The 27,830-nt window shown below is 35.7% G+C and overlaps 1 protein-coding gene across 1 annotated transcript; it reads right to left on the reverse strand.

Annotated features, from left to right (window-relative positions):
- Positions 1-743: 743 nt before the first annotated feature.
- LOC131504436 (calcium-activated chloride channel regulator 4-like) lies at positions 744-24,576 on the reverse strand. The gene is made up of 14 exons (XM_058716713.1): positions 24,358-24,576; positions 20,215-20,355; positions 19,927-20,074; positions 17,044-17,152; positions 15,321-15,498; positions 14,774-14,992; positions 12,493-12,720; positions 10,235-10,412; positions 8,822-8,928; positions 6,158-6,373; positions 5,297-5,564; positions 3,289-3,459; positions 2,110-2,343; positions 744-1,758 (listed from the first exon to the last, which is right to left on the reverse strand). The coding sequence occupies exons 1-14, from the start codon at positions 24,511-24,513 to the stop codon at positions 1,316-1,318; spliced, it is 2,796 nt and encodes a 931-aa protein (XP_058572696.1). The 5' UTR covers positions 24,514-24,576; the 3' UTR covers positions 744-1,315.
- Positions 24,577-27,830: the final 3,254 nt, after the last annotated feature.

Genomic DNA, 27,830 nt, shown 5'->3' on the forward strand with positions numbered 1-27,830 from the left:
GGTCCCTCATTTTCTCTTTTGCTCTAGGCCCTGTAAACTATATAGCCTGTACTGACCATAACAATTGTATCCAGTTATTTTTCTGATTCTTACTAATTTACAATTAGCTACTGAGGTAGATCTGGAAATAAAACTAAACTAGGGTCTGACCTTGAAGGTGAGAGCCCACTACCAAGACCTATCTGAGCATAGCTATTGTACTGGTGCATCAGGGAGGGTAATAGCCAGGTTGGTGGGCTTTGCCTTGTAAGGAGTGGTGAGGTAGGTAGAAAGGACATAGGGAATGTCTGGCTGTCATGTATTATTTCTGTTGCCAACATAGAATTTCAGGCTTTTAGTCCCCTCTTGGCAAAAGACCAGGTGTCTTATACTTACTCCTTTCCTACATTTTCTCCATAAAGCATGTTAACTATGGCTTACCACTGTGCTGAAAGAATTTCTATTCAAGAGAATAGGTACTTTATGTCCCATTTTGTTTGCATCATTAGGGTCTCAGGCTGGCCTGGCCATGGCCTACCATGTGAACCTGCTCTTCTCAACCTACATTCTCTCTTTAATTGATTTAATTTAATTGATCTCATTTATTACTATGGTTGTGAATTTTAGGCTGTAACTTTGAGTAATAATTAAAACATTATGGTTTAAAATTTTTAATTTTCTTTCTGTATCTGAAAACAAGGGCAATTCAGTAATTCTTTCCTATAATAAAAGAAAATTACACAGTAGGTAGGCATGACTTTTTAAGTGAAAAGGGAGATGACATATAGTATATATACATGTTATTATATTGAGCTGAAATTAGGAAAAACTATGATTGACAGATGGTAACTGAGTTTTTTGCTATTATCTTCCATGTCAATGATCTTGTTCATGTTGTATATAGTAATATATAAGTGGAGACTTTAGATGAAAGTAATAACATCAATTTATACTTAAAAGTACCAAGACCAAATTCATTTTTTCTCAAATATTGTTTATTTGCTCTTATATTTGTATTTTGACTACTGAAATAGATAATCTTAACTTCTTGATGGAATTTGAATTATCATTCTAGAAAACTTTTGTATCAAATAATCAATATGAATATCAGGTATCAATATGAAAAAGGATCTTTATTCATTTTTTATGAAAAATAATTTGTAAATAAAAAGTTTAACCTTTAATATTGACCTATAATTTTCCAAGTACCCCTGCATGTTTATAGTTAATCCAGGTATCCCTTCTAGAACTCTTAAAATTATTTTCATGAATTCGTAGTCACACAAAATGAATTTAAAAATTCAGAAATATCCTTAAGTTTTGCTGTTGATGTTTTTTAAAATCCTATTCTGGGTCTTCTTGAATTTTTTTTCTTTTTTAATATATAAATGGTGGCACCTATAATAGTACTAACAATTGCCACAGATCCAACCACTAACAACACCAAAATAACAATGTTAACCCTGGAATTAGACTGATTTTCATCAGGACTAGGATTTGGAGGACTTTCATCAGGACCTGATTCTGCTTGAGGAATAAACAAAGCTACTTGTGCAATGTTGGATAGTTTTGATGTCAAATTGCTCTTATCCACACTTTGAATGGCAATAAAGATGTGAGTTGCATTTTCTTCTGAGATATTTCCCTGTTTAAATGCAAAGGTTTCTTTGGAGTTGGCTTCATTTGGTAACAGATCAGTAGTGTTTACTTGGAGAGCATTGTCAAAATTGTCTCTTAGATCCAGAATACTTCCACTTATTCTTATAATATACCGCTGAACTAAGAAAAAAAAAATTACATGTAGTTCAGAAACTAGAGCATATAATGTTAAATTCCTTTTTATCTATTCTCCTCAAAATGTTTAGTTATGCAAAGCTTATACGTATAGCCAAAACCTTACTAATTTTTCTATGAGAGCTTAATTCTGATATGCTAAATACTATCTTCATTGTTTGAAAAGCGGGACCAGGTTAAAATGTGTCATGTTTGATTGATTTGAAAATATCAGATTATAAAATTAATACTTCACTGAGTAATCAATTAAAAATTGTTCTCCTCCCACCCACCTTTATACCCTTGCTTTTGCAAAGAGCACCTTTCACTTAACACTACATGTCACTTCATCCTTACCTTTTCCAACATCAAAATTATCTCCTGGTGCTGTCCATGTTAAATTGATCTCATCTCCATTAAGTGTGGCCTCAAGATCTGTGATTTGACTTGGTGGGTACAGATCAGGCAAGGGAAGTTTTGAAATATTTGAAACTACAAATGCACCTCCAGATGCTGTTCTGGTGAAACTCTCCAAGGTTGTGTGAGTATCTTCATCAATTTCAACTCTTGGTGGATTCCCTTCAATTTTCCCTGCATTAAAATTTGCTATATTTAATGGCAAATCTCTACTAGTATTTTTAGAACTCAATGAATTGAATTCCTCATCCTACATCCCCCTGCTCCCTTTTCATACATATACACAATCACATTTTACTAAGTTTGGTGACAAAGTCATAGGCATCCAATTGGTGGCAGAATTTTTTTTCTTTAGCATTCCTGACTACGATATTGTAGGATAGAATTATATAACATATCGCTTGGAATTAAGGCTGCACTGAATGGGAATAATGTTATATAATTCAATATGTGCCCTTAAAAAAAAGAACTGCTTTATTTCTCAAATTATCTCCAAGCTAGGAATGAACCTGGGTAAATTTTTACTGTTTCCCTTTCAAATGCTTGAGGCAGGTTTTTCCCTTGCTCTCTGCTACAAGTGCTAAGGAATAATAGTTCAAGTTATATTCCAGTTGCCAACAGAGAACCCCTAAAAGTCACAAGGTAAGGAATGGACTGAAGGAAAGCTGACAAAGAATGCATACTTAATCCTTATCATCACCTTACTCTACACAGTTTCCCTTTTGACTTAACAAAACATCAAAATAAGTGTTTACTCATTTAGGTGTTTTTGTGAACTGAATCCAGTATCTATGTGAACTGAAGAATAAATTCTGCCACTAGTTTGTGCTTAGGTACATAACACATTAGCATGTTTTCTTTATCTGAGTTAGAAATTTGACATATTGTTGTTAATATAGGTAAGGTGCTCCAAACTAATATAATAATGGCTGACATTTGTTGAGTGCTTACTAGATGCCAGACACTGTAAAAAGCTTAGCATAATTTGGAGGCAAACACAGTATGACTGAGAACTTCATTTCAGAAATGGGAAAAGCTGTACTTGAGTTGTAAAGTGTTTGAAGCCTTAATCATGTTAACTACAATTATTCAAACCAGATATCAGATATCATTACTCACCATCCACTACCCATCCTGGTATATGTGCGGCTCTATTCAGTGGACGCCTTAAGTTTTGTGTGGTCACATTTGCTCCTCTATAAGCCCGTACTTTTAAGCTATATCTGCCATTTTCTGAATAAGCTATAAAATATCTGGAGTACACCCCATCATTCTTGAAAGAATCAGCACCTTATTATAAAAATGAAGGAATAAAATATTACTGTGAAGAAAAAGAAAAATGTATGCATTTTCTAAGCCAAGCATATGGACTTTATAAGCATATCCCCTTGATTAGGCTCTCTATTTTGTGATTGGCCCACTGGGGAATAGTTCTATTATGCTTTACAAACCAGTATCTTCTTTAATTGATATATCTTTTATATATATATATATATATATATATATATATATATATATATATATAATAAGTACCTTTACTTTATCAACTTCTATGCCGATTATTTTAGTACTCTTCTTACCATGTTTTAGCCAAATGGTTTTCTTGCGGTTCTTACTTTACCTAAACACATAATTATGTCATCTCCTGTTAAAAGCAAAAGGATTCACACTAAAAAAACGTATCTTGGCATAACAATTTAATTCTCAGTATGTTTACCTAAAAATTACTTATTTTGACTTCTCTTCAACCACTCTTTGTGTGTGTGTGTGTGTGTGTGTGTGTGTGTGTTGTATCCTCACCTCTTGTTCTATGATCCATTAACTCTCTGGTCTGATAGTGGAAAACCCCATCTATTATTATAATAAACATTTGGGGAGCTCAGGAATATTGCATCATAAGTTTATGTCTGATATCACCAGTACTAGAGTTATTCATTAAATTACAGACAAATTTCTCAGGGGGTTTAACACTCTAAGATAAAGGTTCTTCAATTGAGGTCCTTGGATGAGCACCATGTGCATGTCTCTTGATCATATTAGGAATGCCAATTACTTAGACCTTCTATGGAAGGGCCTAGCATTCTGTGTTATAACAAGCCCCTCAGGTGATTCCTTTGCATGCTAAAGTTTGAGAACCCCTGCTCCAAGTCATTGTGTATCACCAATACCTTCTTAGGTAAAGGCATTCCAAATTAGCTAAGTAGCCATCTGGTAAAACCTTTAGAAATGAAACAAGATGCTTTAACTTTTAATGTAGCTTGGGAGGGTTTAGGAAAAGGAAAAGTCAGGAAATAGTTGAGGAAAATATTATTATATCAGATGAAGGCACTGAGGCGCACCAAAGAACAATTTTACCTTATAAATTTTTACAGGGCAAACCCTGGTTGATTATATATTGACTGACATTGCAAGACACTGTTAGAAAATTCTGACAACTCAGGAAGTTATCGATATGGTAATTTCCTTGCTTATGGTCCTTTCAAAAGAAGGATCAGTTTCCAGGACAATCCAGAGTCTAGGAAAAAGGTACTATTCACCCATATAGACCACGGCATGGCCAACTCTGTATCTTGTTTCCTGCCATTCAGACCTGGCATCTGATCTCTGGTGATATCTCTTGTCTGTTTGGCTGTTCTACTTGCCCTTGGACCTTAGTTCCCAAGACTGTATATTGCATTTTTTCCAGCTGTTGGGAATTATTCTTGCCTGTTCTTCCGTCTCTGCCAGGGGCTCAAGTTCTACCATTTAATCCCATCTGGCTGCTTGTGCTTCACTCACTCTGGCTAGACTTTCTGATGATGTGCAACTAAGAAACTTGCTCAGAATTCTTGATGCTGTTCTCAGTCTCCTGAATGAGATGTTCTTGATGAGTAACAGATATTGGTTGTCCAGATGAAAAATAATAATGACAGTAAATAACATTTATTGAGTGCATACTATGTGCAGGACACTTGCTAAGTACTTTGTAGGTTTTATGTGGATAGAATTTCCTGCTGGTTCTGCTGTTCATCCATAATCTGCATCAGTTCTTCTGGAGTCTGTCCCACTGCCCCACAATATTATAGGGACCCATAACATATCCTGAGTTATAAAATTACAGGCTTATTCACAAAAACCTGTGAGTTACCTGCACCGTTATCCAAAAGTTCCAAAACTTCTATTTTTCCGTTACTTGATTCAATGAAAGCAGTCACATTGGCTCCAAGAATTGGTACATGCCCTTGTAGAACTTCTGCATAAACAATCATTGGGCTGGGAAAACTGTTTGTGTCTTTATTCATTTTAGCATTCACTGTGATTGGAGGCACAGAAGAATTTGCTGCCTGAGAATTTACTGTCATAGTCAATGTTTCTGGGTTTGCTTTGGCTTGAAGACTGTATGTCCAAACACCCACCTAAAAATTCAATGGAAATATATTAAATATCCAAGATCAAGCTTTTCTGTGTTTTCATTGTCCAACTCTTAAATACATTTTATAAATATGTTACAGAATAAACAAGTTTTGACAATTTTGAAGGTAAAAGGATGAGAATTGAGGCAGTTTAGATAGGGTATCCTGGCCGTTGTCATGCATGGTGTCTAAACTTTGGGAAATGTCAGCTAGGAAAAATAAGTTTGGGAAAGTTTGCTTTGGTCTTGGCCTTATTCTTTGACCTCAGAGTCCACAGATTCTAAGATCTGGTCGTGCTAATCAGGAATGACTGAATAGCTATCTACACACCAAATTGCACACATTCTCTCTACATTGCTTCTTCAAAGTTATTCTTAGCCTACCTCATTTTTTCTCTTCTCTTTCTCTTAATGCATATGTTCTTTCTTTTTCCTGCCTCCATAATTTTCAGGACCACACAGGCATAGAAAGTACATTTTATTTTATTGTAAATTTGAAGATGATACAAGTATTGACACCTATTGTTGTGATAGTAAACAATGTATTTTCAGCTACCAAAACAAATTTGCAAGGAAGTCTAAAAGCTGATTGCTTACCTTTGCAGTTCCTGGAATACTGAGATAGGCCATTTTGGAAACTGTGTCCACTGTGAAATTTCTCATTGGTGTTCCACTGGGGTCCCAGAGAGAAATAATGGGAGACTGTCTGGCCCATGTGATGAGAATGAATGTGTCCTTTCCCACAGTGCTATCAATTATTACAGTGCCGTTCATCCAGGGATTATTGTTGAGTGTTAATCCTTTACTTTCAAGCTGTTTAAATATATTTTAAAAATTAATTACTGGAGAAGAGAGTAATTTTTTCTGTTTTCATTTTTAATGTAGTTTTTAATTTCTGGCCTGAGAACAAGCTTATGTAGGGCATACTACCTTAGGCTTGTGATCTCTGAAAGCTGATTGGGATGTGACAGTTGTCATCAGAAAGTGTAGAAATATAGAGTCTGAGGGAAGGACAGGGTATAATAAAGTCATTAAAGCAGGAGAATGGGTTTTATAGTTGGAGATATGGCCCTGTTATTTTTTTCCCAATTGTCTTTGAGGACACAGAAGAGAAGAATTAGCTATAGGGTGTGCGTGTATCACCCTAAGTTTATCCATCTTCATGATGACCTAAAAAATACTTATTGGTTGTGGCTAGAGTATTTGAATAGAGATACAGTAAAAGGGGGCCTCAACGGAGAAAATCAAGATTAGCAAACTATGAGAGAAGCAAACAGGGCTATTTTCCTGATGTGAAATCTTGAAATAATTTTCACACATGATAGAGTGAGTAGCACTGGACAGTAAACATTCCAAGAGGAGTAGAAAGAGGGCAAACTGTTTACAAAGATTGGAATCCTGAGAAGAGATGTGAAAGATAGGACCTTTCTCTGAGAAGAGCTTCAAAGAAAGTTTTTCAAGTCTTTGTGGATAGTTCTCAGTCAAGGAAAGTCAAGTTTATCCACGGATCAAGAAAGTACTTTCTAAAATGTGTCATTTCAGGAATGATGGGAAATCTCATTTCTATTCTAAACCAGTCTTTTAAACCAAAAATCCTCTCACACCAGTGCTTATAGAGGGGAATGAATTCTACCACTGCAACATCATTGCAATCACAAAAATCTCAGTTCTGTGTTAAGTGGACATGGCTTTGAGTAGACCATGTATTATTATTAAGTTAAATCTGAATGAGAGAGACTTTCAGGAAAGTCTAAGAAAATTAGAAAGCTTTGGCTACAGAGTAGTACTAGGGGAAAATAACTGAGTAAAGAGTGAGATGCAGCCTTTTCTCTGTATTCTAACTGCCACCATCCAAATCCAAGTTCTCATCTACTCAGATTATCACAACATACCTCTAACTGTTCTCACGCTTCTCTCCCAAGACAAGTTGAGGTTAATCTTTCAAAAATGTGTTTTCTTTTTGTTATTTCTCTACTTAAACTATACACTTTTTGAGTGAGGGATGCAGATCTTTCTGCCCCTTCCACATTATTTATAAAACCATTCTCGAAACTTTAAGCATATCCTGCATGCAAATTTCTCTTTTCTGGATGATTTCCCACATTCTACTTTTATATTTTAAAATTCCTTTGGAACATTCCACTTTAATGTCCCACCAGCCCCTCAAAGTCTAAGGTTAAAACAGAGCAGAAAATAATATCCTCAAAATCAGTTCTCCCTTTTTACGTGTCAATTTTGTCATCATTTTCTCAGTCATACAGATGGAAACTTTCAGAAATGTACATTATTCTCCATCATTTTATTCTCCATACACCACCAAGCTAGATCTCAGATGAATTTTTAAACTGTTTTCAGGGCAAAGCTGCAAACCTAACCTCCAAACCAATCAGCACATATTATCTTAACTCTGAATCCTATACCTTCTTGCTCTTCATTGTTGAAGAGTAGAGGAAACTAGGTTTGTCTAGGTGATCATGGCAAGTTGATGGTGGGCAGTGACTTGATGAACTGTAAGATGGAATACAAGTGATACGCACTTGGTGGGAATGTATATTGATAGAAACAGAATTTTGTAAAAAATATTTTGAAAGAAACAGGCTATGCTGACATTTTACATGGTACAAGAATTAAGAATGAAGAAAGGTGTAAAAACTTTTCAATCTAAATACAGAAAATGGTAGTGTTATTGATACGCAAATGAGAAAAGAAGTGGCATTCAGAAGACAGATGAATAAAATAAAAAGCCAGTGAAAAAAGTGGTTGAAGAAGTAAGATAAGCCCTAAATTTGTAGATATGCAATAGTTATTCACTTTCTTTTTTCTGATAAATTATTTCCAAGATACATCGCTTCCATCTCCAAACCAGATTCTTGAGTGAATTCATCTAATTCAAATCTATTTTACAGCAGTGAAGGGTGGGGGAAATCTTGGAAGAATGGAATTTTTTAATGCATTTATAGCAAAATGGATGCTACATTATTGGACAAAATCTATTTTTGGCAGAAAAGTTAACAGTATTCAGTTTTGATGTTATCCCTTAACCAAGCTCTATAGGAAAAGAAAAAGAAAAAGTATATCTGCTACTTCATTACTTAATTTGGCCATATCTAAAGAATAACTTCTATTTCATACTGAGATTTTAATTTTAATTAAAAATTTACTTTGAGAAAAATATAGGACTCAAAACTTTTAACAACTGAATTATTTCTCTTTGTTATGGCTAAGTGTAAACACCAAAATCTGAGGGGTGGATTCTCTGACCTGAAGAGGCTGTTGGGAAAGATCAGTGTTTCCTGATGCAAGGGCCCCAAAAGCATCAATGAGGCCATTGTTCTGGGCTTCATCTGAAGCAAAAAAATGGTTTCCTCCTAAAATGTAAATACATTAAATAGGTTTCTTTCTAGAAATTACATACTTACCACATTAATAATGTAATAGGATAAACAAAATCATACTTTCAGTATGTATTATTAAAATAGAACAAAATCAGTCATGCGTAAAGATTAACAATGAAATATTAATTTAAAGCTGTCATAACTAGAAAATGTAAGCTGCCTTTATACGTCACTGATAGAAATATTCCTGGCTGGAATGCATGAAACATTCATAGAATATGAAAGAAGATGTTACAGTTCCATGTATTAAAGTTCATAGATCTCACAGCCCTTTAGCGTAATTATTCACTTTTATTTAAGATAGTTATAACAATTCTGGCTTTCAGATTTTTCAACCAAAGTGTGTCAGAATCAGTTTAGAAGGCTTAAAGAGCTGTCATATTGAGGTATCCTAACAATAACTGGCAATGGAGAGATAGAAAAATGGTAAGCAATAGAGAAAAGTTCAAAAAAAGCATTACTTTAGAGGGACACTTGGGACAGAAATAAATTTTACAATGGTCACGAAAGTACTTTGAAATAATGGGAATTTGTACAACTAAGCATTAAAAAGCAAGTATGTATTTGGTAGCATTAGAATTCAACCCAATATAATAATTGATATTCATAATGTTACAGGTTTTGTTTATTCTACTACATTTAAGAAGGCACTGAAACATCTGGTCTATTTTCATTATATGTCTCTATATCTAAGATAGCATCTTCCCTGTAGTTCATCTAGAAATTTTGTTGTTATTTAGATTTATTCAGCCTGAGCTTCTGTTAATCCCATCTGTTCCCCAACCCTACCCCAAAGCCTCTGCTCCGGTTTCATGGATTTCCCAGTATCTCTCCATGTGCCTTACACTGTCATTCCAATGTGATTTTTTTGCTCATGACCTGATCATCTTTTCTCACTCCTTTCTTCAGAAGAAGTAAACACCTTGTTCATGGCCCAGCTCAGAAGTCACCTCATCTCTCATGCCTTCTTTCTCTGACTCTGTACAACCCTGGGAGAATTAATGGCTTCCCCTGTTCACATTGTGCTTTATTTCTATATATTTCTCCTGTCATGGAGGGATGCTATCTGATTATGCTATCTGATTAGAAGTTTTATTTGTCTCTTCAGCCAGCTGGACTGTGAGCACCTTGAGAACAGAGAGCAGGTCTAGTTTGACTCTGGTTCCAAGGTCTTGGCATAGCACCCACAGGGCAAGAGCTTGAGAGAAATTGTTCAGTTGTTAGCCTTTACACTTACACACTGCTGTCAAAGGACAATAATATATAGATCATATTTCACCTGTTAAAGCGCTCATCTCTATGACTGCTTTATCAGCAGATGGTCCCAAAGCAATCAGATGAATGATAGCTCCACTTTGTTTCACTTCATCAATACAATTCTTTGCAGAGTTATCCTCCCCATCAGTCAGCAGGACAATTTCAGATCCATCTATTTGGGGGTGAATTTCTCTAACTACCTGCAAATATAATGACAGCATAATTATAAGTGTTCCAAGATCAAAAGACTTATGGGATATTAGAAAAAATGTGCAAAGAAATTAAACAAAAGTGTGCAGAAGAGATAGCTTCTCTTTTAAAATCAGATTCTGTAATCAACAATTTTTAGGCGAACATAAACATGATTTTATTTTCTGTCTATCTGCCTCGGGAATGCTTGCTCAAATGAAGTTATGTGGGTGCAGGGCTGTGGAAAATTCTATTTGGATTAAATAATAATGCCATCTCAGTCTGAGGACTCAGGTCAACCAGACATCAAAAATATAATTGCAGAATGTGGCATTAAATATGTCTCTGTTTTCTCTGACTGGACTGCCCTCTAACAAACCATTAGTGTATAAAGTCTGTTGCATATACAGCTAGATGCATTAAAACTCTACCTCAACATTTTAAAAAAGTTGATTCCAAATTAGGGAACCTTTAATATAAAGAAAAGATATAGAAAGTTCTAAGCAGGTCAAGGTTAGGGATCTTGTTATATAACTTTTGTTTTACTTCTAATAGTAAAGAGCACAAGACTAAGAGTATTGGTGGTGCTTAGAGAATACATGGATTATATTTATTTAAAGTGAGTTCTATTTGTGGTTTGAACCCATTTATTATGAAGCCAAACAGTTTGAAACTCACAGTTCTGAATCTAGGTGCCTATAAGAGAGGATAAAAAGAATTTATCCCAGGATAGCAACTATATTTCATCTCTGACAGCTTTAATTCGTAGTGGATTCTTGGTACACCATTTTGAGAAACTGAGTCCATACCAAAGGGAAACAAATGACAGATTATCAGTGGCTTTCGTGAATTCGGAGTGGAGGTGTGTGTAGATTTGTAGAAGAGGGTTTGGAATTTAGATACTTGTAATAAAGCTGGCGTCAGGGAACAAAGAGACCAGCTTCATTTCAATTTTTTGCATGTTTTTAGACAAATGATGGCTAATATATGTTGTAATATATGTGAAATATGCTTTGACATACATTAAAATCACATTAAAAATAGGAAATTCTTTAATACATTCATTGCATTTATACAGCATCCCCATCACATTCCCCCTGCATGTTTGGGTGAAGTATATAATATATTTGTGAATCTTATTTTTATCCAAATGTATATGACCCTTGTCATTATTATGGCATTTGTGATATATATAATTACTCTCTATAAAAGATATTGTTCTACATACATAAATGTAGTATTTCATTTAACCTTCATAATAGTCCTATGAGGTAGGCATTCTTGTTTTCCTATATTCCATAGATAAGGCACTGGGAATCCAAAGAGACTGAAAACTTTACCCAGGATCACTTAGTAAGTAGTAGAGCCAGTACTCTGATGTTACTTCCTGACCCTATGACTAACGGCCCCTGCTACATCTACTTTAATAAACATCAGTTTTCCCCAACTTAATGTCACAGAAACTGAAATGAACATTGGCCCAAAATGGAATCATACCATATAACTTGCTTCATTGTCTAAAAAAATTGAGTTTTGTTGACCAAGCACACGTATTTATTTAATACTTATTGAGCACTGACTACTGCATGGTGTACCAAGACAGAAAAAGTCCCTGACCTCATTGGGATTATACTCTAGTGGCATTTTAATAGTCTGTTATTCATCCATTTATTTATTGATTTACTGATCCATTAAAAATCATTAAATGAATTTTTTTCTATGGGCTTAGTTCATCCTGCACTTCTTAGGATTAGTCATGTTAATATTAGGCAGCAAGTATGTGTGGCAGCATTTGACATAAAAATGTCCTAATCATAAAAAAAGAAAGAAACTAGGTAAGGGGGATTAAAAGGTACCCAACTGCAGTTATAAAGTAAATAAGTGATGGAGATGTAATGTACAGCATAGGGAATATAGCTACCAATATTGTAATAACTTTGTATGATGTTAGGTAGTAACTAGACTTGTCATGGCGATCATTTCATAATGTATAAAAATATCAAATCACTCTGAAACTAATACGATATTGGATGTCAGTTATACTTTATTTTTTTAAAAAAGAACAAACTATATTTGCAATATGATTTTCACCTGAAATGCTGATTTAATTCCGGCACAGATGGAAGTTCCTCCATTAGCTGCTGTAGGTAACCTCTCCAAGAGCTTGTTTCTTTCTTTGCTGCTTATTATTTGGATTAGATTACTTTTCACATTGGCACTACTATCAAAGTGCACCATCCCCACCCAGGATCCATTTTCAATGGTCTGCAGCAGGAAGTGTTTTGCTGCTTGGTTCATTCGATTTAGGCGATTAAAACTCTGAATAAAAAAAAATCAAGAAAACAACCAAGGGGTTTTCAATTGGAAAATAATTGCAGATCACACAAAATGAGTAAATAAAATTTGTCATTGATTTTTTATCAATGGTAATTGGTATTATTAAAGAAGGCAATTTTCTTTTAATTGATAAAATTGAAAAATATAGTTGTATTATGGAACACATATGGTATAGTAAGGAACATAGGCTTTAGCTAGAGCTGATTCTTGGCTGCTAAGCACCCAAATTAGAGGTGGAGGGTAGGGTGGGGGTTGGATTGCAATTGTGAGGTGATGACTTACCACTTAGAGACTGCCTAATAACTCCTGAGATCCTCTGTTCCAGTTGTATCAAGATGAAACCACTCCCCAGGTCCCACAGTATCAAACCAGACTTATCATGGACTCCATCTAGAAATGGAAGTCTCCCTATCCACTTGGGGACATCCCAAAAGATGAAACTTACTCAAGCTGCAGCTATATTTTGAGAGGCCCAGTCCCTACCGCCCTCCCCCCCTTACCTCTTCTGCTTCTAACCTCTCCCCACCACTTCCCCACCAATGGATTAATTGGAATTGGTTCTTTGACAACTCATTAAAACTCACATCCCTCTTTCCTAGGTGAATGCTCAATGTAAGCCTCTTTGTACGTTTGTCTTTTCCAGTTCCTCAACACCAACTGATCTGTGAAACCCCCCCCCACACACACACACACATCCAAATTTCCCTCTGAACTCTCTAGAACCAACCCACAGTGAAAAACTTCTCTTACATTTCCATCTTTGAGGGCTCCCTCTCTACCACTTTGTTTTACCTTTAAACTTAGCTTTACCCGCATCTTGTCCAAAGGAGGCTGCTCATCTTTTCCTAATAAGGAACTCTATCTCTCCTCAGCAACACTTCCTAGAACACTTCTATGTATAGGTGTCTAGCATTCTGATGTTCTTTCTGAAACTTGCTATTGAGGATTATTTCATTCAGCTGCACCATCTTCTGTGCTTTTCAGTAACCACTCAACTGAGTGGTTTGTTGGAGACATTCACCTTGATCTTCAGCATGCTCTGTTCTGCTTCTAATGTGACATCCTTCTGGGTGCCTTATCACATTATGTTTGCTCATTTATAGTCCATTTCAACAATTATTTATTGAGTGCTTATACGAGATAAACACTATTTTAGGTAACAGGGATGCAAAGATGAGTAAGACACTGTTTTAAGTCCTAGAGGAGCTCCCAGTCTAGTGGGAGAGAAATGTGTAATTACAATATGATATATAGTAATAGTGGTTTGCATAGGTCATTGCGGGAAACCAGCAGAAGACCCATTAGTCCAGTCTAGAAGCCCAGCCCATCTTCTCCTGGAGGACATGGGTGCCTCTACCAAACTTGAACAGTATGTATGAGTTAGCCAGGTAATGGAAAGGGAGAGAACATTTTCTCTATTCAGCAGCGAATTCTTCAAGGATGTGAGTTTGTACTCCTAGACCCTGGCACAATGCCTTCCATTCCTTGAATGATAGTAGAGGGAATAAATGGCTGAATCTGACTGTATCTTTATTATGGTGGTACTTTTGGTCTGTGGCTTCGAGCATAAAGGGGTCATTTATATAGATGATGCAAACAAGGTAAAGGCATGTTAACAGTTCTCCTGGTTGATTTTGTTCCTTGACTTGGAATGGAGTTCAGAGGCCCCAATCTACTCTCTCCTTATGTCTGTTAAGGATTTCCAGTAGATAACAGAGACAAGGTTAGAAAGCATGTCCATATTAAAAATCTTTAGTACTGATCTTCTAACTAAGGCTTTGTTAAAGGATCTAAAAGTACTCCTCAATAAACTCTCCATTTTCTGGGGTTGGATATTGGGTTAGATCTTTTTAACTCCATTGCCACACTTTTTCATTACAATATTCACTGCCACTCTTGAGATCATGATCATAGGAGGTAACAGTATTTATGCCACCATGCAATTTAGAACAAGCAGGTAGTGTTTAGAGTATTCTCAGCTATTCAATCACTTTCATGTCCCTATATCCAGGAACAAATGGGCCCACAGACTTACATTCATGCTTCCAGACTTATCAAGAACTAAGCACACAATTCTTTCTCTGATCTTCAGCAATGAGAAGACAGGTGGAGGGGGTGGTGCCACCATAGATGTTGTGTTCTTAAAGTCCTCAGAATTGCTGATCACCTCCCATGTACTTCTGGAATTGCACATTTTGTTTTGTAGGCTTGGAGCTTCTTGGTTATGGGTTTTTTTATTACAGAATTCAACAACCTAAAAGATTAATAAAATGAAAAAAACCTTTACATACAATGTATTTAAAAATTCAACTACAAATGTGAAAAATAAAAAATGTTCTTGGCAAACATGTTGTTTATTTAATGAAAGAAGATTCACTGAGGAATCATATAATAGTAATATGGATTTTGAATAATTGTAATAACAGGTAACACTAGTTGAGTGCTTACTATGTGCCAGTTAATGTTTAAAGAACTCTATATTAATATATCTAATCTCTCAGGAAACCTGCACAGGTATTTTGTAAACTTGATAACATATCCTTTGAATATATATGCTCTGAACTCACAATTGGCATACTTACAGAATTAATACCTTGCATAAACATTATGGATGCCTTTTCAGTTTGATCTTTATCAGGGAAGAATTGACAATCTTTTTCATACAGTTTTGTCTTAGAATCAATTCTGCATCCTCTAGTTGTACAACTGTTCCCTTGACACTTATAAACTCTATTTATACCAGTAATACCTGTCGAACATCTGAAAATATATAATAGTTAGTCTTTGAGGCAACTTAACAATAAAAATTTTTGAAAATATTAAGTAATCTTTCCATCAAGGTTTTTGTTTGTTCTTATTTATGTACCGCACACATCTTGTTTTTGGCAGCAACATTTAAGTGTTCCTATCAGAGCAGTTACCTGTTTTTCAAGAAATTGCAGAAAGAAATTTTAAGTGGGATGTCTAGTATATGTAATGGCTGAGTTCCCTGTTGGGATTAAAGTTGCTGCCTGTTAATCCCAATGGCTGGGAAGTCCCCTTTTCCAAATCTCTCTTCTGGTGGCCTTGTGATGATAAATGCACTGCAGGCATCTGGACAAGGCAACTTGTAAAAACACTTACTCTTGGTGCCACCTTAGCTTGAAGTTCTTTGTAAGATTCTTCTCAAAGAAAATATCTCCAAAAGAATGGGATGTGGCATAGCTACAAATATTTTGTTTTTTCAAGGAGCATTTTTATCTAAAGCAAAATGTGGCTTGAAGGAAAGACTAAGGTACTGCCTAGGACAGTAGTCACTACTGGTGGAGTTATTTTAGACATATGTTTTATTGCATGGAATTGGCCACAGGTAGCAGTGATTACAATAAATATGCTGGAATGTGAATATTATCCCATCTTTTCAATGTGTTTCCATTTCAAATTTAAGAAGCAATTACTAGATTTCATTCAGTTATTTAGAGTCTCCTAAATATGTGTATGCCTCTTACTCCCCAGAACTCCATGAACATAATGTTATCTACATTAACAACCATGATGAATATTCTTTAGCAGAGACTAGACATTTAGGGGGAATATGGTGTAAACAAATGTAATCAATGTAATACTCCTTAAATATGTGTGCTGCAACTGGTGAAGCAAATGGGCAAAGGAAGGGACTTCAATGAAATCAAGTATCTTTCAATTTGTGCATTTTTGATAAGTCCACAGACCTTGCAGGGCATCTAAGATTGAGTAAGCTGATGGAATCTAATTTTAAACCAATTACCAACAACCATTTTGCTCTATTGATCTTAGAACTAACAGGATTGTCTATTATTAACTGTGATGTTAGATTGGTATTTTTAAATGAATTTTACAAAACCCAAGAAATCCTTGATTGGCCCTTTGAAAGTTGATTTCTTATTGAGCTTGCATTTACCACTATTTTTTAACCACTTTTTTCATTCTTGTGTAGTATAAATTATTTTGATTTGCCATATACTATACAACCCTTTACACAGAGTACAACTCCAGCACAAATGAGTTCTGGCAGCTATGGTAGAGAGGTATAAATAAAAATATGCCAAATCGCTACCAAATGCTGTTGAAGTTATGTGTATTTTGAATGGAAAATCAGCTACTTTAAGGTACATCTTCTAAAAACAAAACAAAAACAAAAACAAAGAAACAGACACACTGTTTTGTGATATAGCATCTATTATCTGCATCGGGATAAAAAAAAATTATTGGCATTTAAAAGAAATAAAACTAAGGAAAATAAGAAGATATAGCCTGGAGTAATTAAGAAAATTTCAATGTTCATACCTTGTTGCTTCAATTTTCTTTGACTTAGCACTGTAGAAAGGCTCATCTTCATTGTACTCATCAAACACTCCCCAGCGGAGATGGGCCCACTCATGGACAAGCAGTCTATCTGTAGGAAAATATTTCAAATATATGATCATAATTCAAGTGACAAAATTTGTCCCTCAGATATTTTAACAAACTGTTTCAGTCAAAAAGTTATATTTAGGTTTTAAATAACTGCTAACATTTGTATTTTTATTTATAAAAAAAACATGTTGCATTACATTATATAGTATATTATGTTTTTATTACACAACATGTTTACATCAAGAAAACATTTATGATATGTATGCTATGAGCAAAATAGTCTGAGCTTTGGCTTTCGGGGGACAAAAAGTCTTAGTTGTTACAATGGTTTTTAGCGCTACAAAGCTTGCTTTTACCAAACCATAAATGGATATATAACATATCTTTGGTATTAATATTTCACTAGGATGTGATTAGTTAAAAGATGTGAATGGCTCAGTCAGTTGAGTGTCCAACTCTTGATTTCAGCTCTGGTCTAATCTCACAGTTCGTGAGTTCAAGCTCTGGGTCCGGGTCTGTGCTGACTGCGTGGAACCTGCTTAGGATTTTCTCTTTCCCTTTCTCTCTGCCCCTCCCTCCCTCTCAAAATAAATAAATAAAGTTAAAAAAAGTCTATAAATTCTCTTGAGGGAGTGGATAATGAAAAAAAAAAGCATTGAAAAACACTGCTATAGACCATAGATAATTTGGGGGGATGTCCAAATAAAGTGATTAATTTATAGTACTTAACACATAAAACATTGATTATGTGAAAATAATTATTATTAATTATGCATATTTAGCATATGTTATTACTAGAAAATACAAAGTACTAGGCTCTAGGCACTAGATATGCAAAGTACTAGGTACTAGGACATACAAAGATGAATAAGATGTAGTCTTTGACTAGGAAAAGCTCAAAGAGAGGGATTTGGAATTAAAAAAAAATTTTTTTTCTGCTAAGGATTTTAGGGTAAATGGAAGAATAAAGGTAAATCCATAGCTTGAAATGCTGGAAGGAGAAACAAGTCGATTTCAGTTTTAGCAATATTAGGAAAAACTTCAGAGGAAATAGCAATGGAGAAGAGGAATTCAGAAATATGTTTGTTCTGCTACCATGTGTATTTCTCTAACTCAAATTAACTCAGGAGATCTAAACATAGAGGGGAAGTGTCAGAATTATGCAAAAGTCACATTTCTTCTTTAAGTCCTTACTACTCAAAATATGTTCATTGGACCAGAAGCATCAGCATCACCTGGCAGCTAACAAGAAATGTAGAATCTTAGACCAACTTTAGATCTACTGAATCAGAATCTGCATATTAACAAGATCCTTAAGTTACTACTCTATGCATTGAACTATAAAAACACTGGCTTAAGGTTTTCTAGGCAAATGGAAACATTAGAAGGAAAAAGCCTCTCTCTCATGCCCACTATAATTTGCTAAGAGAGTAGATTTCAGGTGCTATCACCACAAACATGAAATAAAAGGGAAGGGAAGGGTAGGGAACTATGTGAGGAGATGATATGTTAATTAGCTTGATTATAGGCCTCTATTTTCTCAATCAAGACATCTGTTGATGTGATTGAAAAGGGTTGTTAGAGATCTTGGGAAAAATGGTAGAAGTTTTAGAACAGCTGCTATGGGGAAGGAGAAAGGAAGCCAAGAAGAGACAAGTACAAATATTGTTGCATAACTTTGAGGGCTTCCCTGAGCTTGGGAAATCTGCTTATATAATGATATCATTAGTTTTATAATTTTCTTTAATAGTCTTGGAAGTACATTAACAGAAGCCAAAGAAAACTGGCTGGAAACTCAGTACACAGGATTTGGCAAGTTGAATGAAACATAGTATATGAATGGTGAGGGATTTGAGGTATTTATACTTATAGTTGAAAAAACTAATTTTGCTGGATATGCCAGCTAGGAAAGAGAGTATATCTTAGAAAGGTGCAAAGGATTAGAGGTGTCAAAGAGAACAGTCATGGTCAGGCTAAAGTTTGAGGGAGAGGTAAGATTAGGTTGGGATGGGATGGTATGGGATGATGGAACTTTCAATTGGGGTGGAGAATAGGTCTAGGTGACTGAGGACCAGGGCTAGCTGAATGTTTGACAGAAACAAGAGACTTAATGTGTGCTCATTGGAAGGGCTGTGGGAGAGATTGTGGGGTATGTGGATTTAGGTGGGTTTTCACTTAGTAGTGACATGTGAGTTTGATCTTCCTTTAACAATGATTTGCATTTTTTAAATGCAAAACAATATACTTTAGTTCATTTGAAACAATGATTTTTAACTTTTAGATAGAACTAGATGAAATTGTCCTTGATCTAGGTAAAAATAATCACTTATGGACATGTTCACCTGGTTTAGCCAAATAGGTTGCTTAATAATATCAGCAACTAACAGCCTATGAATGTTTTCTCTTGGCCAGAAACTGACATCCTGGCTCTTTTCAGCTTGCCATACATCAGTCTTCCACGGAGGCGGCTTATGATTGATTAATATCCAGCTGTGGAGAACTGAAAAAAATTAAATCTAAAAAGTACACCCTAAAAATTTTATTATTGCCCTGTGTTCAAATTTCTGTTGATGTTGTACTGAGTATCTAACTCAGTGTTCACAACAATTCTACAAGACAGGAAACTTTTATTTACTGTATTATAGGAAATAAGAACAGAGAAACTAGGTCATTTGTCCAAGGTCACACACAATTGGTAAGTCACTATTTGAATTTAGAGACTCTGGCTCCAAGGCTTGGACACATCCATAACCTGGATACAAAGATGCTTGTTAGAGTCATTTGCAACACATGTATTCTAACAAAAATTCCTACCTGATGGTCCATATTCATTTTGTTTTTTTCCAAGTACAAAGTCAGGGGTGAAATGAATGTATTCTCCTTTTTCTTCACAGGCTGTGAACTGCCTGGTATATGGTTCATCTCTACCTGGGAGGGCAGGTGGTGCAACTAAAACATCGGCCTGAGAATGTTTAAAAATATTTTTAAAACATCAGAAATAGAAATGATAACAGTCTTAAACACTCTAAGACAATCAATGTGCTGAAAAACTGGGGATCACCAGAAAATATAATTTTTTAAAAGAAGCTTTTTGACTCTTACATGTTTGTAGCTTTCATGTTTTGGCCTCTTGTATTGTGAGTTTTCCTTCCAGCTGTTAGGAATTAGTATTGATACATTTTTGAAAAAAAATCTTTTTTCTGTGGCTTCAAACAGGTAAGTAGAAGCTGTAGTCACCATACCCTATTGTTAAAGGGAAAAAAAAATGTGAGTATGGCCAAGTAGCAATGGACCAAATGGGCAGAGTTTCATCACAGGCATTTCCCAATTTAAGAGTGGACACACAAAGCAACTGACTAGGGAGCAGGTCTCTGCCTCAGAGTTCCAGTTCTGCCACCTGTCAGTCCAAAATTATATCTTAATCTTACACATCACAGGCTTTGAATTTTCTGTAATCCTTCATCAAAGGGCAATTGCTTCTCTTGAGTGTTAAAAGAAATTACATAAAATGACAAAGACACAGACTTCAGAGTCATCTACTGGGTTCCAATATTGGCATTAGTACCTTCTGGGTAATATAGGTTGGACAGCTTAACACTCCGAAGCTCAGTTTCTTCATCTCTTAAATGGACTATTACAACCTTTCTTTAGAATTAACATAAACATGAAATGAGTTATAAAGTGCTGTACACGTAGACGGTCATAAAACTGTCTGATATCATCACTGTTAATAAGTCTCATTACAGAGCAGCCTTAGCTGATGCAAGCTGAGGAGAACAGTCTGTAGCAATGGATCTTAGGGAGAGGTTTTTTATTATACTCCCAACCCCCAGGAGAGACAGTTGGATTGGGAACTGGGGAGTGGAGTGATAGCAAAATTCATAGGAGATGCAGAGCTTTGTAAATCATAGACAGAGCTTGATGCTCTGCCAACAAGATAAAAATAGTATCACTTTATACTGTTCAGTATCCTGAACCCAAAGGTATAATGATTAATAAGGGAGATAGTCCCTTTCTAGAACTCACTGTCTAATGGGGGAAGTGGATGAGTGCTTCTTAATGGAGATCTATTCTGCATAATCAAAACTACTGAATAATTGAAGGATATTGGGTGCTAGATGAAAATGTCAAACTCTTCATCTTGTCAGCAACATTCCAGTCTGCAGTGTTGTTTCCTTCATGGTGGGCTCTTTTCCTCCATGATGCTTCCTGACTTGACATAAGCCCACAATAGAATTTTTCTTCTTCAGGAATCCCAGGACTCTGTATCTTGTTCTCTTGAAGAGTCCAGTGTGCTTACTCAATACATTAAATAGATCAGCAAACCAATTGGGTTTAGAGCCATGGACCAGTTAGAAGCCAGAGTGCACAGAACTGAAGACCCAAAGAACTGGCTAGGAGTTAGTAAAAGGGCTTCAGAGGTCTCTTAAAGTAGATTGGAAATTACTGGCCTAAAGCAACTTTTCTCTAAGGATAGCTTTCCTCCTTTTTTTTTTTTTTTTTTTTTTTTTTTTTTTTTTATATTCAGATCTCACCAGTTGTCACATTTTGCTTCAAATGACGACTATCTATGTTTCTATGAGATAAAAATATATAGGGTGATTTGAATTGTGGTGCATATTTGAAAAGTAGGGTTGCTATGTTTGTGTAGGTTGTGCATTCTACAACTCCAAGGGATTCCATTTACTTTGTAGTTTCCATAGCTCTATGCATCTGCCTTGGGTAGTGGTATGTTCTGAGGTCATTGAGGGATTTCATAGATCCTATGTCAGATGACTATGATCCCCTAGGGCATACTAGGGTAGCTAATAATGATTCTCATAGGCTTTCCAAGGAAAATTTCTGTAACATTCCTTCTAAATTCCATCTCAGAATTCCTATAATATCCTAGTTGGATCAAAGATGATTAATATTATCAATATTTCAAAAAAATAAGTACTTTCAAACCAAAAAGACACATGAATAAAAGGAATAAGGAAAGGTGACAGTTAACATCTCAGGTTATGAATTGTGAGTTAATTCAGCATGAATGTTATGGTCAGATGGTATCCCCAGAGTAAGGTTATATCTACAAGTTGATTCACTAGTTACAAAAAAAAGAGTAATTTTTGTCATCTTGTACAAGCCAGAACTCAAACCCACATCTGTCAGCCTTCAAATCCCATGGGTTGGATCTCAGCTCTAATTGTGCTATTTAATGTGATCTCAGAAAAAAATATTTACTCTCCAAATACCAGTGTTTTCTTCTGTATAATGTGGATGAGAGAATTTTACAAGGTTGCCTGGTAATATAAATGCAAGGACTGTTCAGAGGGCTGGGAGAATGTCAGGAAACATTGTGTAATCTAGGTATATCTACTAATAGTTGAACTTTTACTTGTGGTGTTTGATAGAGGACAATTTAATATTTTTTTTGCCACTGCAAAGTAATTTTTCCAAATACTGACTTCTGATGGTCAGAAAAGTTTGAAACTGACTCTTCCTGAACACTAAGAAGCCATCATGCAGAATTAGCTGAGACACGGTCAACCCTATCTAGAATGAACTGCTATTGAAGCCTGTGTTCTTCAGTAAAAGAATTTTTATATCCCCCTGGAATTCAAAAGGTATCAACAAATGAACACTGCTTTTCTGCAAGAGTTTATTCAGAGTGAATGATAAATGGCAGCCACAGAATCACCATCTCACCACCCAGGTCCAGCCCATCAGTCTCTAATGGATAGCAACACACATGTAAAAGGCTAAATTAGTGAGCCTAAGGACACAGTACTAGAGGAACTGAATGTAAGGAATTAGTAAATGTTGATGTCAGGAGAGCTGATTTGCACGGCTGTTAACACCAATTTCTATTGCATGAAATGTTACAGTTGGTAGAAACTTGAGAAATCACATTTCTCCTTTTAGGCTTGGAGCCTTTCTCTTCTCCATCTGCACTTTATAGTGAACTCATTTATTACCATGGCTTTAAATCTTGTCTACATGATGATGAGTCCCCAATTTTTATCTCCAGCCGGTTTTTCCCCTTGAATTCAGATTCTTATCTATATCTATGTGTGTATCTAATAAGCATCTCAAATTCAAAATGCCTCAGACTAACTCCTGATCTCCCATCTGCCACATTATTTTCACTTATAGTCTACCTTTTCAACTGATGATAATTCCATCCTTCCAAGTGTTCAGGCCAAAAGCCTTGGAGTCTTCTTTGACTTCTCTTTTCCCTCCTCCTCTCCACCTCCCCCCCCCCATCTAAACCATTAGCAAATTTGTCTATAATACTCTCAGAATATGTTCATCATACCACTTTAATGATCTCTACCACAATATCCCTGTCCTTCATCATCATTACTTCTCACCTGCAACTGCTTCCTACCTGCACCACACCTCTGTGCTGCAATGGAACTTATGTAGAATGAGTGACAAGTGTAAGCCCTCTACAGAATTTCTTCAATACTGCAGTCAGAGTGATCCCAGAACATGCATGAGAGAGCACACTCCTCCTCTGCTCAGAATCCTTTTGTGGATTCCCATGGCACTCAGAAGTAAAAGCTCAAGTCTTTCCAGTGGTCTGGGTCCTCTATGTCTCCATGTTGGGCTCTCCCCACCCTTCTTCCTGTTCATCACCTCCTGATGGTCACTTCAAGCATGTTTGCTTTACCTACTGTTCCCTCCCCGAGGTTTTCAATGGGTTCTTCCCTCACTCATCTCAGGTCTCCGCTCAGATGTCTACATCAACAGTGAGGTCTTTCCTGACTGCCCTACATGAAATAGTAATGAACATTCTCCTCCCACCCAGCTCCAACACTGCCTATCCCAATATGTTGATTTTTTTTACTTCATGGAAACCTGTTACCATCTGACCTGCTATACTTTTACGTGTTTTTATTATCTATATCATCTAAAAAGAATGTGTACTGAACGAGGGTAAGGAATTGTTCACTGTTGTCACTCCCTGACATGTCATAAGTTTTCATTAAATAATTGTTTAAAGAACAGATGAGTCCAACTGTTCATTTACAGATGAAGAAACTGAGGATCAGGAAGGCCCTGTGCCCTGTCTTTGGTCTTATGGTGAGACAGGGTAGAACCTTATTAAAACTTTCCATTCCCTCTGCCACTCCGGTATTGTCTTCACTGTACCATGCTGCTTTTAAACTTCCTGTAGCATTCAGAAGTTTCCATAATAATTAACTACTAACTTTTTTCTTCTCCACAATTCAAACAGAAGAAATCCAATTTTTTTCTTACCTTTATCTCTTCAATTATTTTTCCATCTTCTGGCACATGAGGGTCTATAGCGATGATAATGCCTTCATAGCCATTGTTATTCAGCTGAACAAGGGAAGTATTGGACCCCTGCAGCAGGTATAGGACTAAGAGGAAGACAAAATCTAATAACCCCATTGTTCTTGTCAAAGCATTCCTGGCCCCAAAGTTGGTTTGTTCAAAAGGTTTTTCTTTTACTTTGTTTCTCTCTCCATATATATAGCCCTAAACCTTATCAATGTCAGCTGATAATGGGACGTTGCTTGTATAAAGGTCAATGTTACATATGTAAAATGTTTGATGTCAGTTTATGTAATCATTTTATTGTATGTTATTATAAAAGTGATCTAAAACATAGAAGAGATTGATTTTTTTATAAAAAAATTACACATATTCCTCTTGGAACTTTTTTTTATATTTTCTAATTCTGGTTTATTTCCTACATATAGACATATAACTTGTATTTTCTGTACAGTACAATGTAAAAATTAAAAAAAAATTTATAATGAAATGAGTGGAAAAAATAATGGTAAGATTGTTATTCAGTTTTACAGAGAGACTTAATAATTATTTAGATTATTTCCAAAGTATAAATAATTGAAGAGAATGTAAGATTATTAAATATAAATAACACCAAATTAGGTAAGATGGCCTTGAAACTTAATTTAAAAATTTAAAGACTTTGACAAATTAAGGAAAATTTGATAGTTATTATATTTAAAAATCCTGTTTAGTAAACAATGAATAGAATGTTTTTATATAAGTTTATCAAAAAAGTCTGGTATGTGCTAATTATTATTGAAGCAGAATGAATAATTTTGATAGTTAACATTTATTTAGTGCTTACTACGGCAGAGATTCTCTCTCTTAATTTTCACTGTAACTCTCTAAGGTAAGTATGAATATAATCTTCATTTTATGCATGGGGAAACTGAGGCACACAATTTCAGTAACTTGCCAAGATTACATACATAGCAAATGACAGAGTCAGGATCTGAACACTGTATTCTTACCCCAAAGCCCATGGATTTAATTACTTCACAATAAGGCAATATGATTTTATAAGGCAAACAATATAATAAGATTTTTTCTTTTAAAAAGGAGAAAGGGGTTAGTTTTGGAACTGTAAAGATGAATAAAAAATGTCTAATTCTAAAGCAAAAGGAAACAGAACTCATCAGAAACCAAAAAAGAACAAGAAATAGAAGACCAGAAAATACATTTTTTTTATGTTTATTTTTGAGAGGGAGAGAGACAGAGCATGAATGGTGGAGGGGCAGAGAGAGAGGGAGACACCGAATCTGAAGCAGGCTCCAGGCTCCGAGCTGTCAGCACAGCCCCTATGCGGGGCTCAAACTCACAAACTGCAAGATCATGACCTGAGCCGAAGTCAGACACTTAACCAACTGAGCCACCCAGGCTCCCTGAAAATATCTTTAAAAGAAGAGTTTCTGTAGGAGGAAATCATGTTGCATTCTCAAAAGACAGCATCTTTAAGAGAGGCATTTTATCACGTGCCCAGACTTTGACCTCTTAGGCAGCATTCTATACCATCCTTCCATTCCCTCATGAATATTATGGGGATAATTTTACATTTATGAAATTAATATGTTGTACAAGATACAGGATGGAGCTGTTACGCTGGCAACTCTAGGGAAATGTGATTACTTGGAGGTGGTAGGGGTTGAGCATCAAGAGATATATCTGAGGCAGTCTTTCCCTAGTTCCCTTGCTGACCTCTCTTCTATTGCCCCCTACCTCTCCCTGAATTCCAGCTTGGGGTCTTCAAACAAACCAAGCATGCACCCATCCCATGGAGTTGGTGCTCAGAAAATTGTTTTTGACTGATAGACTGACTGAATTAGTAAATGGTTATCATTTTAACCCCAAATAATGACATATCACAATACTTAAATAGAAGCTTGTTCAAAACCTTTGAAATGTTGGAGAAACCAGAAACACTCAGATCCCCTTTAACATTTGTGTGATATTTGAGGAGGTGCTATTACTCTCTCAATAAAATCAGGAAACTCCTGTTTATTAGGTTGGAAAGGAGCTGCTTCATCTTTGCCACAGGAATTAGGAAAATCTCCCTACAAGCACTGGGCACATACAGCTCCATGAAAATAGAAGAGTATTTGTAACAATCACCCTCTACTTATTCCTGGTGGCACAGAAAGGAGTGATGATTCAGGGATCCTGAAAAAGGACCCCCATGGAATTAGAGACAAATGTACACTCTTGACTTATTTTCCAACTATATCCCTTGCTGAATTTATAATACTCTTCATAAAAAGGAAAGTGGAAAGCTGCTCTAGTATCCCATAGCCATCTCTGTTCATTGCGAGTCTGCCTCTTAGAGATTTTTCAGTTGGCTGGTCCAGCCCCAAGGGCCACTGTCTCCATCAACCCAACCTGAACAGACATTCTGGGCAGAAGCTGGCTGGTCACAAATCAGAAAGGACTTTGCTAAATTCATCTGAATCAAATCCTGCTCAAGCAAACAGTCTCACTTAAGGCATTCTTAAGTGTTGGGTTTCCTTATCTATTACTGAGGGAAGGAACTTTGAAAAAATTTAGTTGTTATCCAACATACCAAACTGATGATTTCACAGATATTACCGTTATAATGATACCAAGTTATTTTTTCTTTTTTTCAAGTGAAAAATAATAATAATAAATAACAATAAAATAAAGAGAATGAGATAACCACCATACACTAGGTTTCCTAATCTCACCCATGCACATTCAGGATTGTTGTCATGTTCATATACCCATTCTACAATTTTCTTAATATATGTTTAAATTTTTTTAAACATATGTTTAAATCTTAATACATGTTTCACTTGAAAAAAAGAAAAAAACTTGGTATCATTATGACAGTAATGTCTGTGAAATCATCAGTTTGGTGTGTATAAAACATTTCATATATATAAAAACCTTCAACTTTTATTTATTTTTTTTAACGTTTTATTTAGTTTTGAGACAGGGAGAGACAGAGCATGAACGGGGGGGGGGGGGTCAGAGAGAGGGAGACACAGAATCTGAAACAGGCTCCAGGCTCCGAGCTGTCAGCACAGAGCCCGACGCGGGGCTCGAACCCACGGACCACGAGATCATGACCTGAGCCGAAGTTGGACGCTTAACCAACTGAGCCACCCAGGCGCCCCAAACCTTCAACTTTTAAATACAGTTTTTGTGAAGTTTAGTTTTCAGATCTTAACCCCAAAAGGAAAATGGTAAAATTTGAATAACGATTGATTCTAGATTTGAATACTGATTTTCTATTATGCAGTGTTAACAGTTTGGTTGTGCATTTAGGATCTTAGGAGAATTTATCTTTACTGTGTTAATAATTTCCTATCCTACTCTCATTCTATCTCTCACAGAAATTTTATTGGCTGTGATAAACCAAGGTGATTCACTTTTGAATGAGTAACACTGGTTCCCAAAAG

This window comes from Neofelis nebulosa, chromosome 2 (assembly GCF_028018385.1).
Source record: "Neofelis nebulosa isolate mNeoNeb1 chromosome 2, mNeoNeb1.pri, whole genome shotgun sequence".
In the NCBI taxonomy this organism is placed as follows: Eukaryota; Metazoa; Chordata; class Mammalia; order Carnivora; family Felidae; genus Neofelis; species Neofelis nebulosa.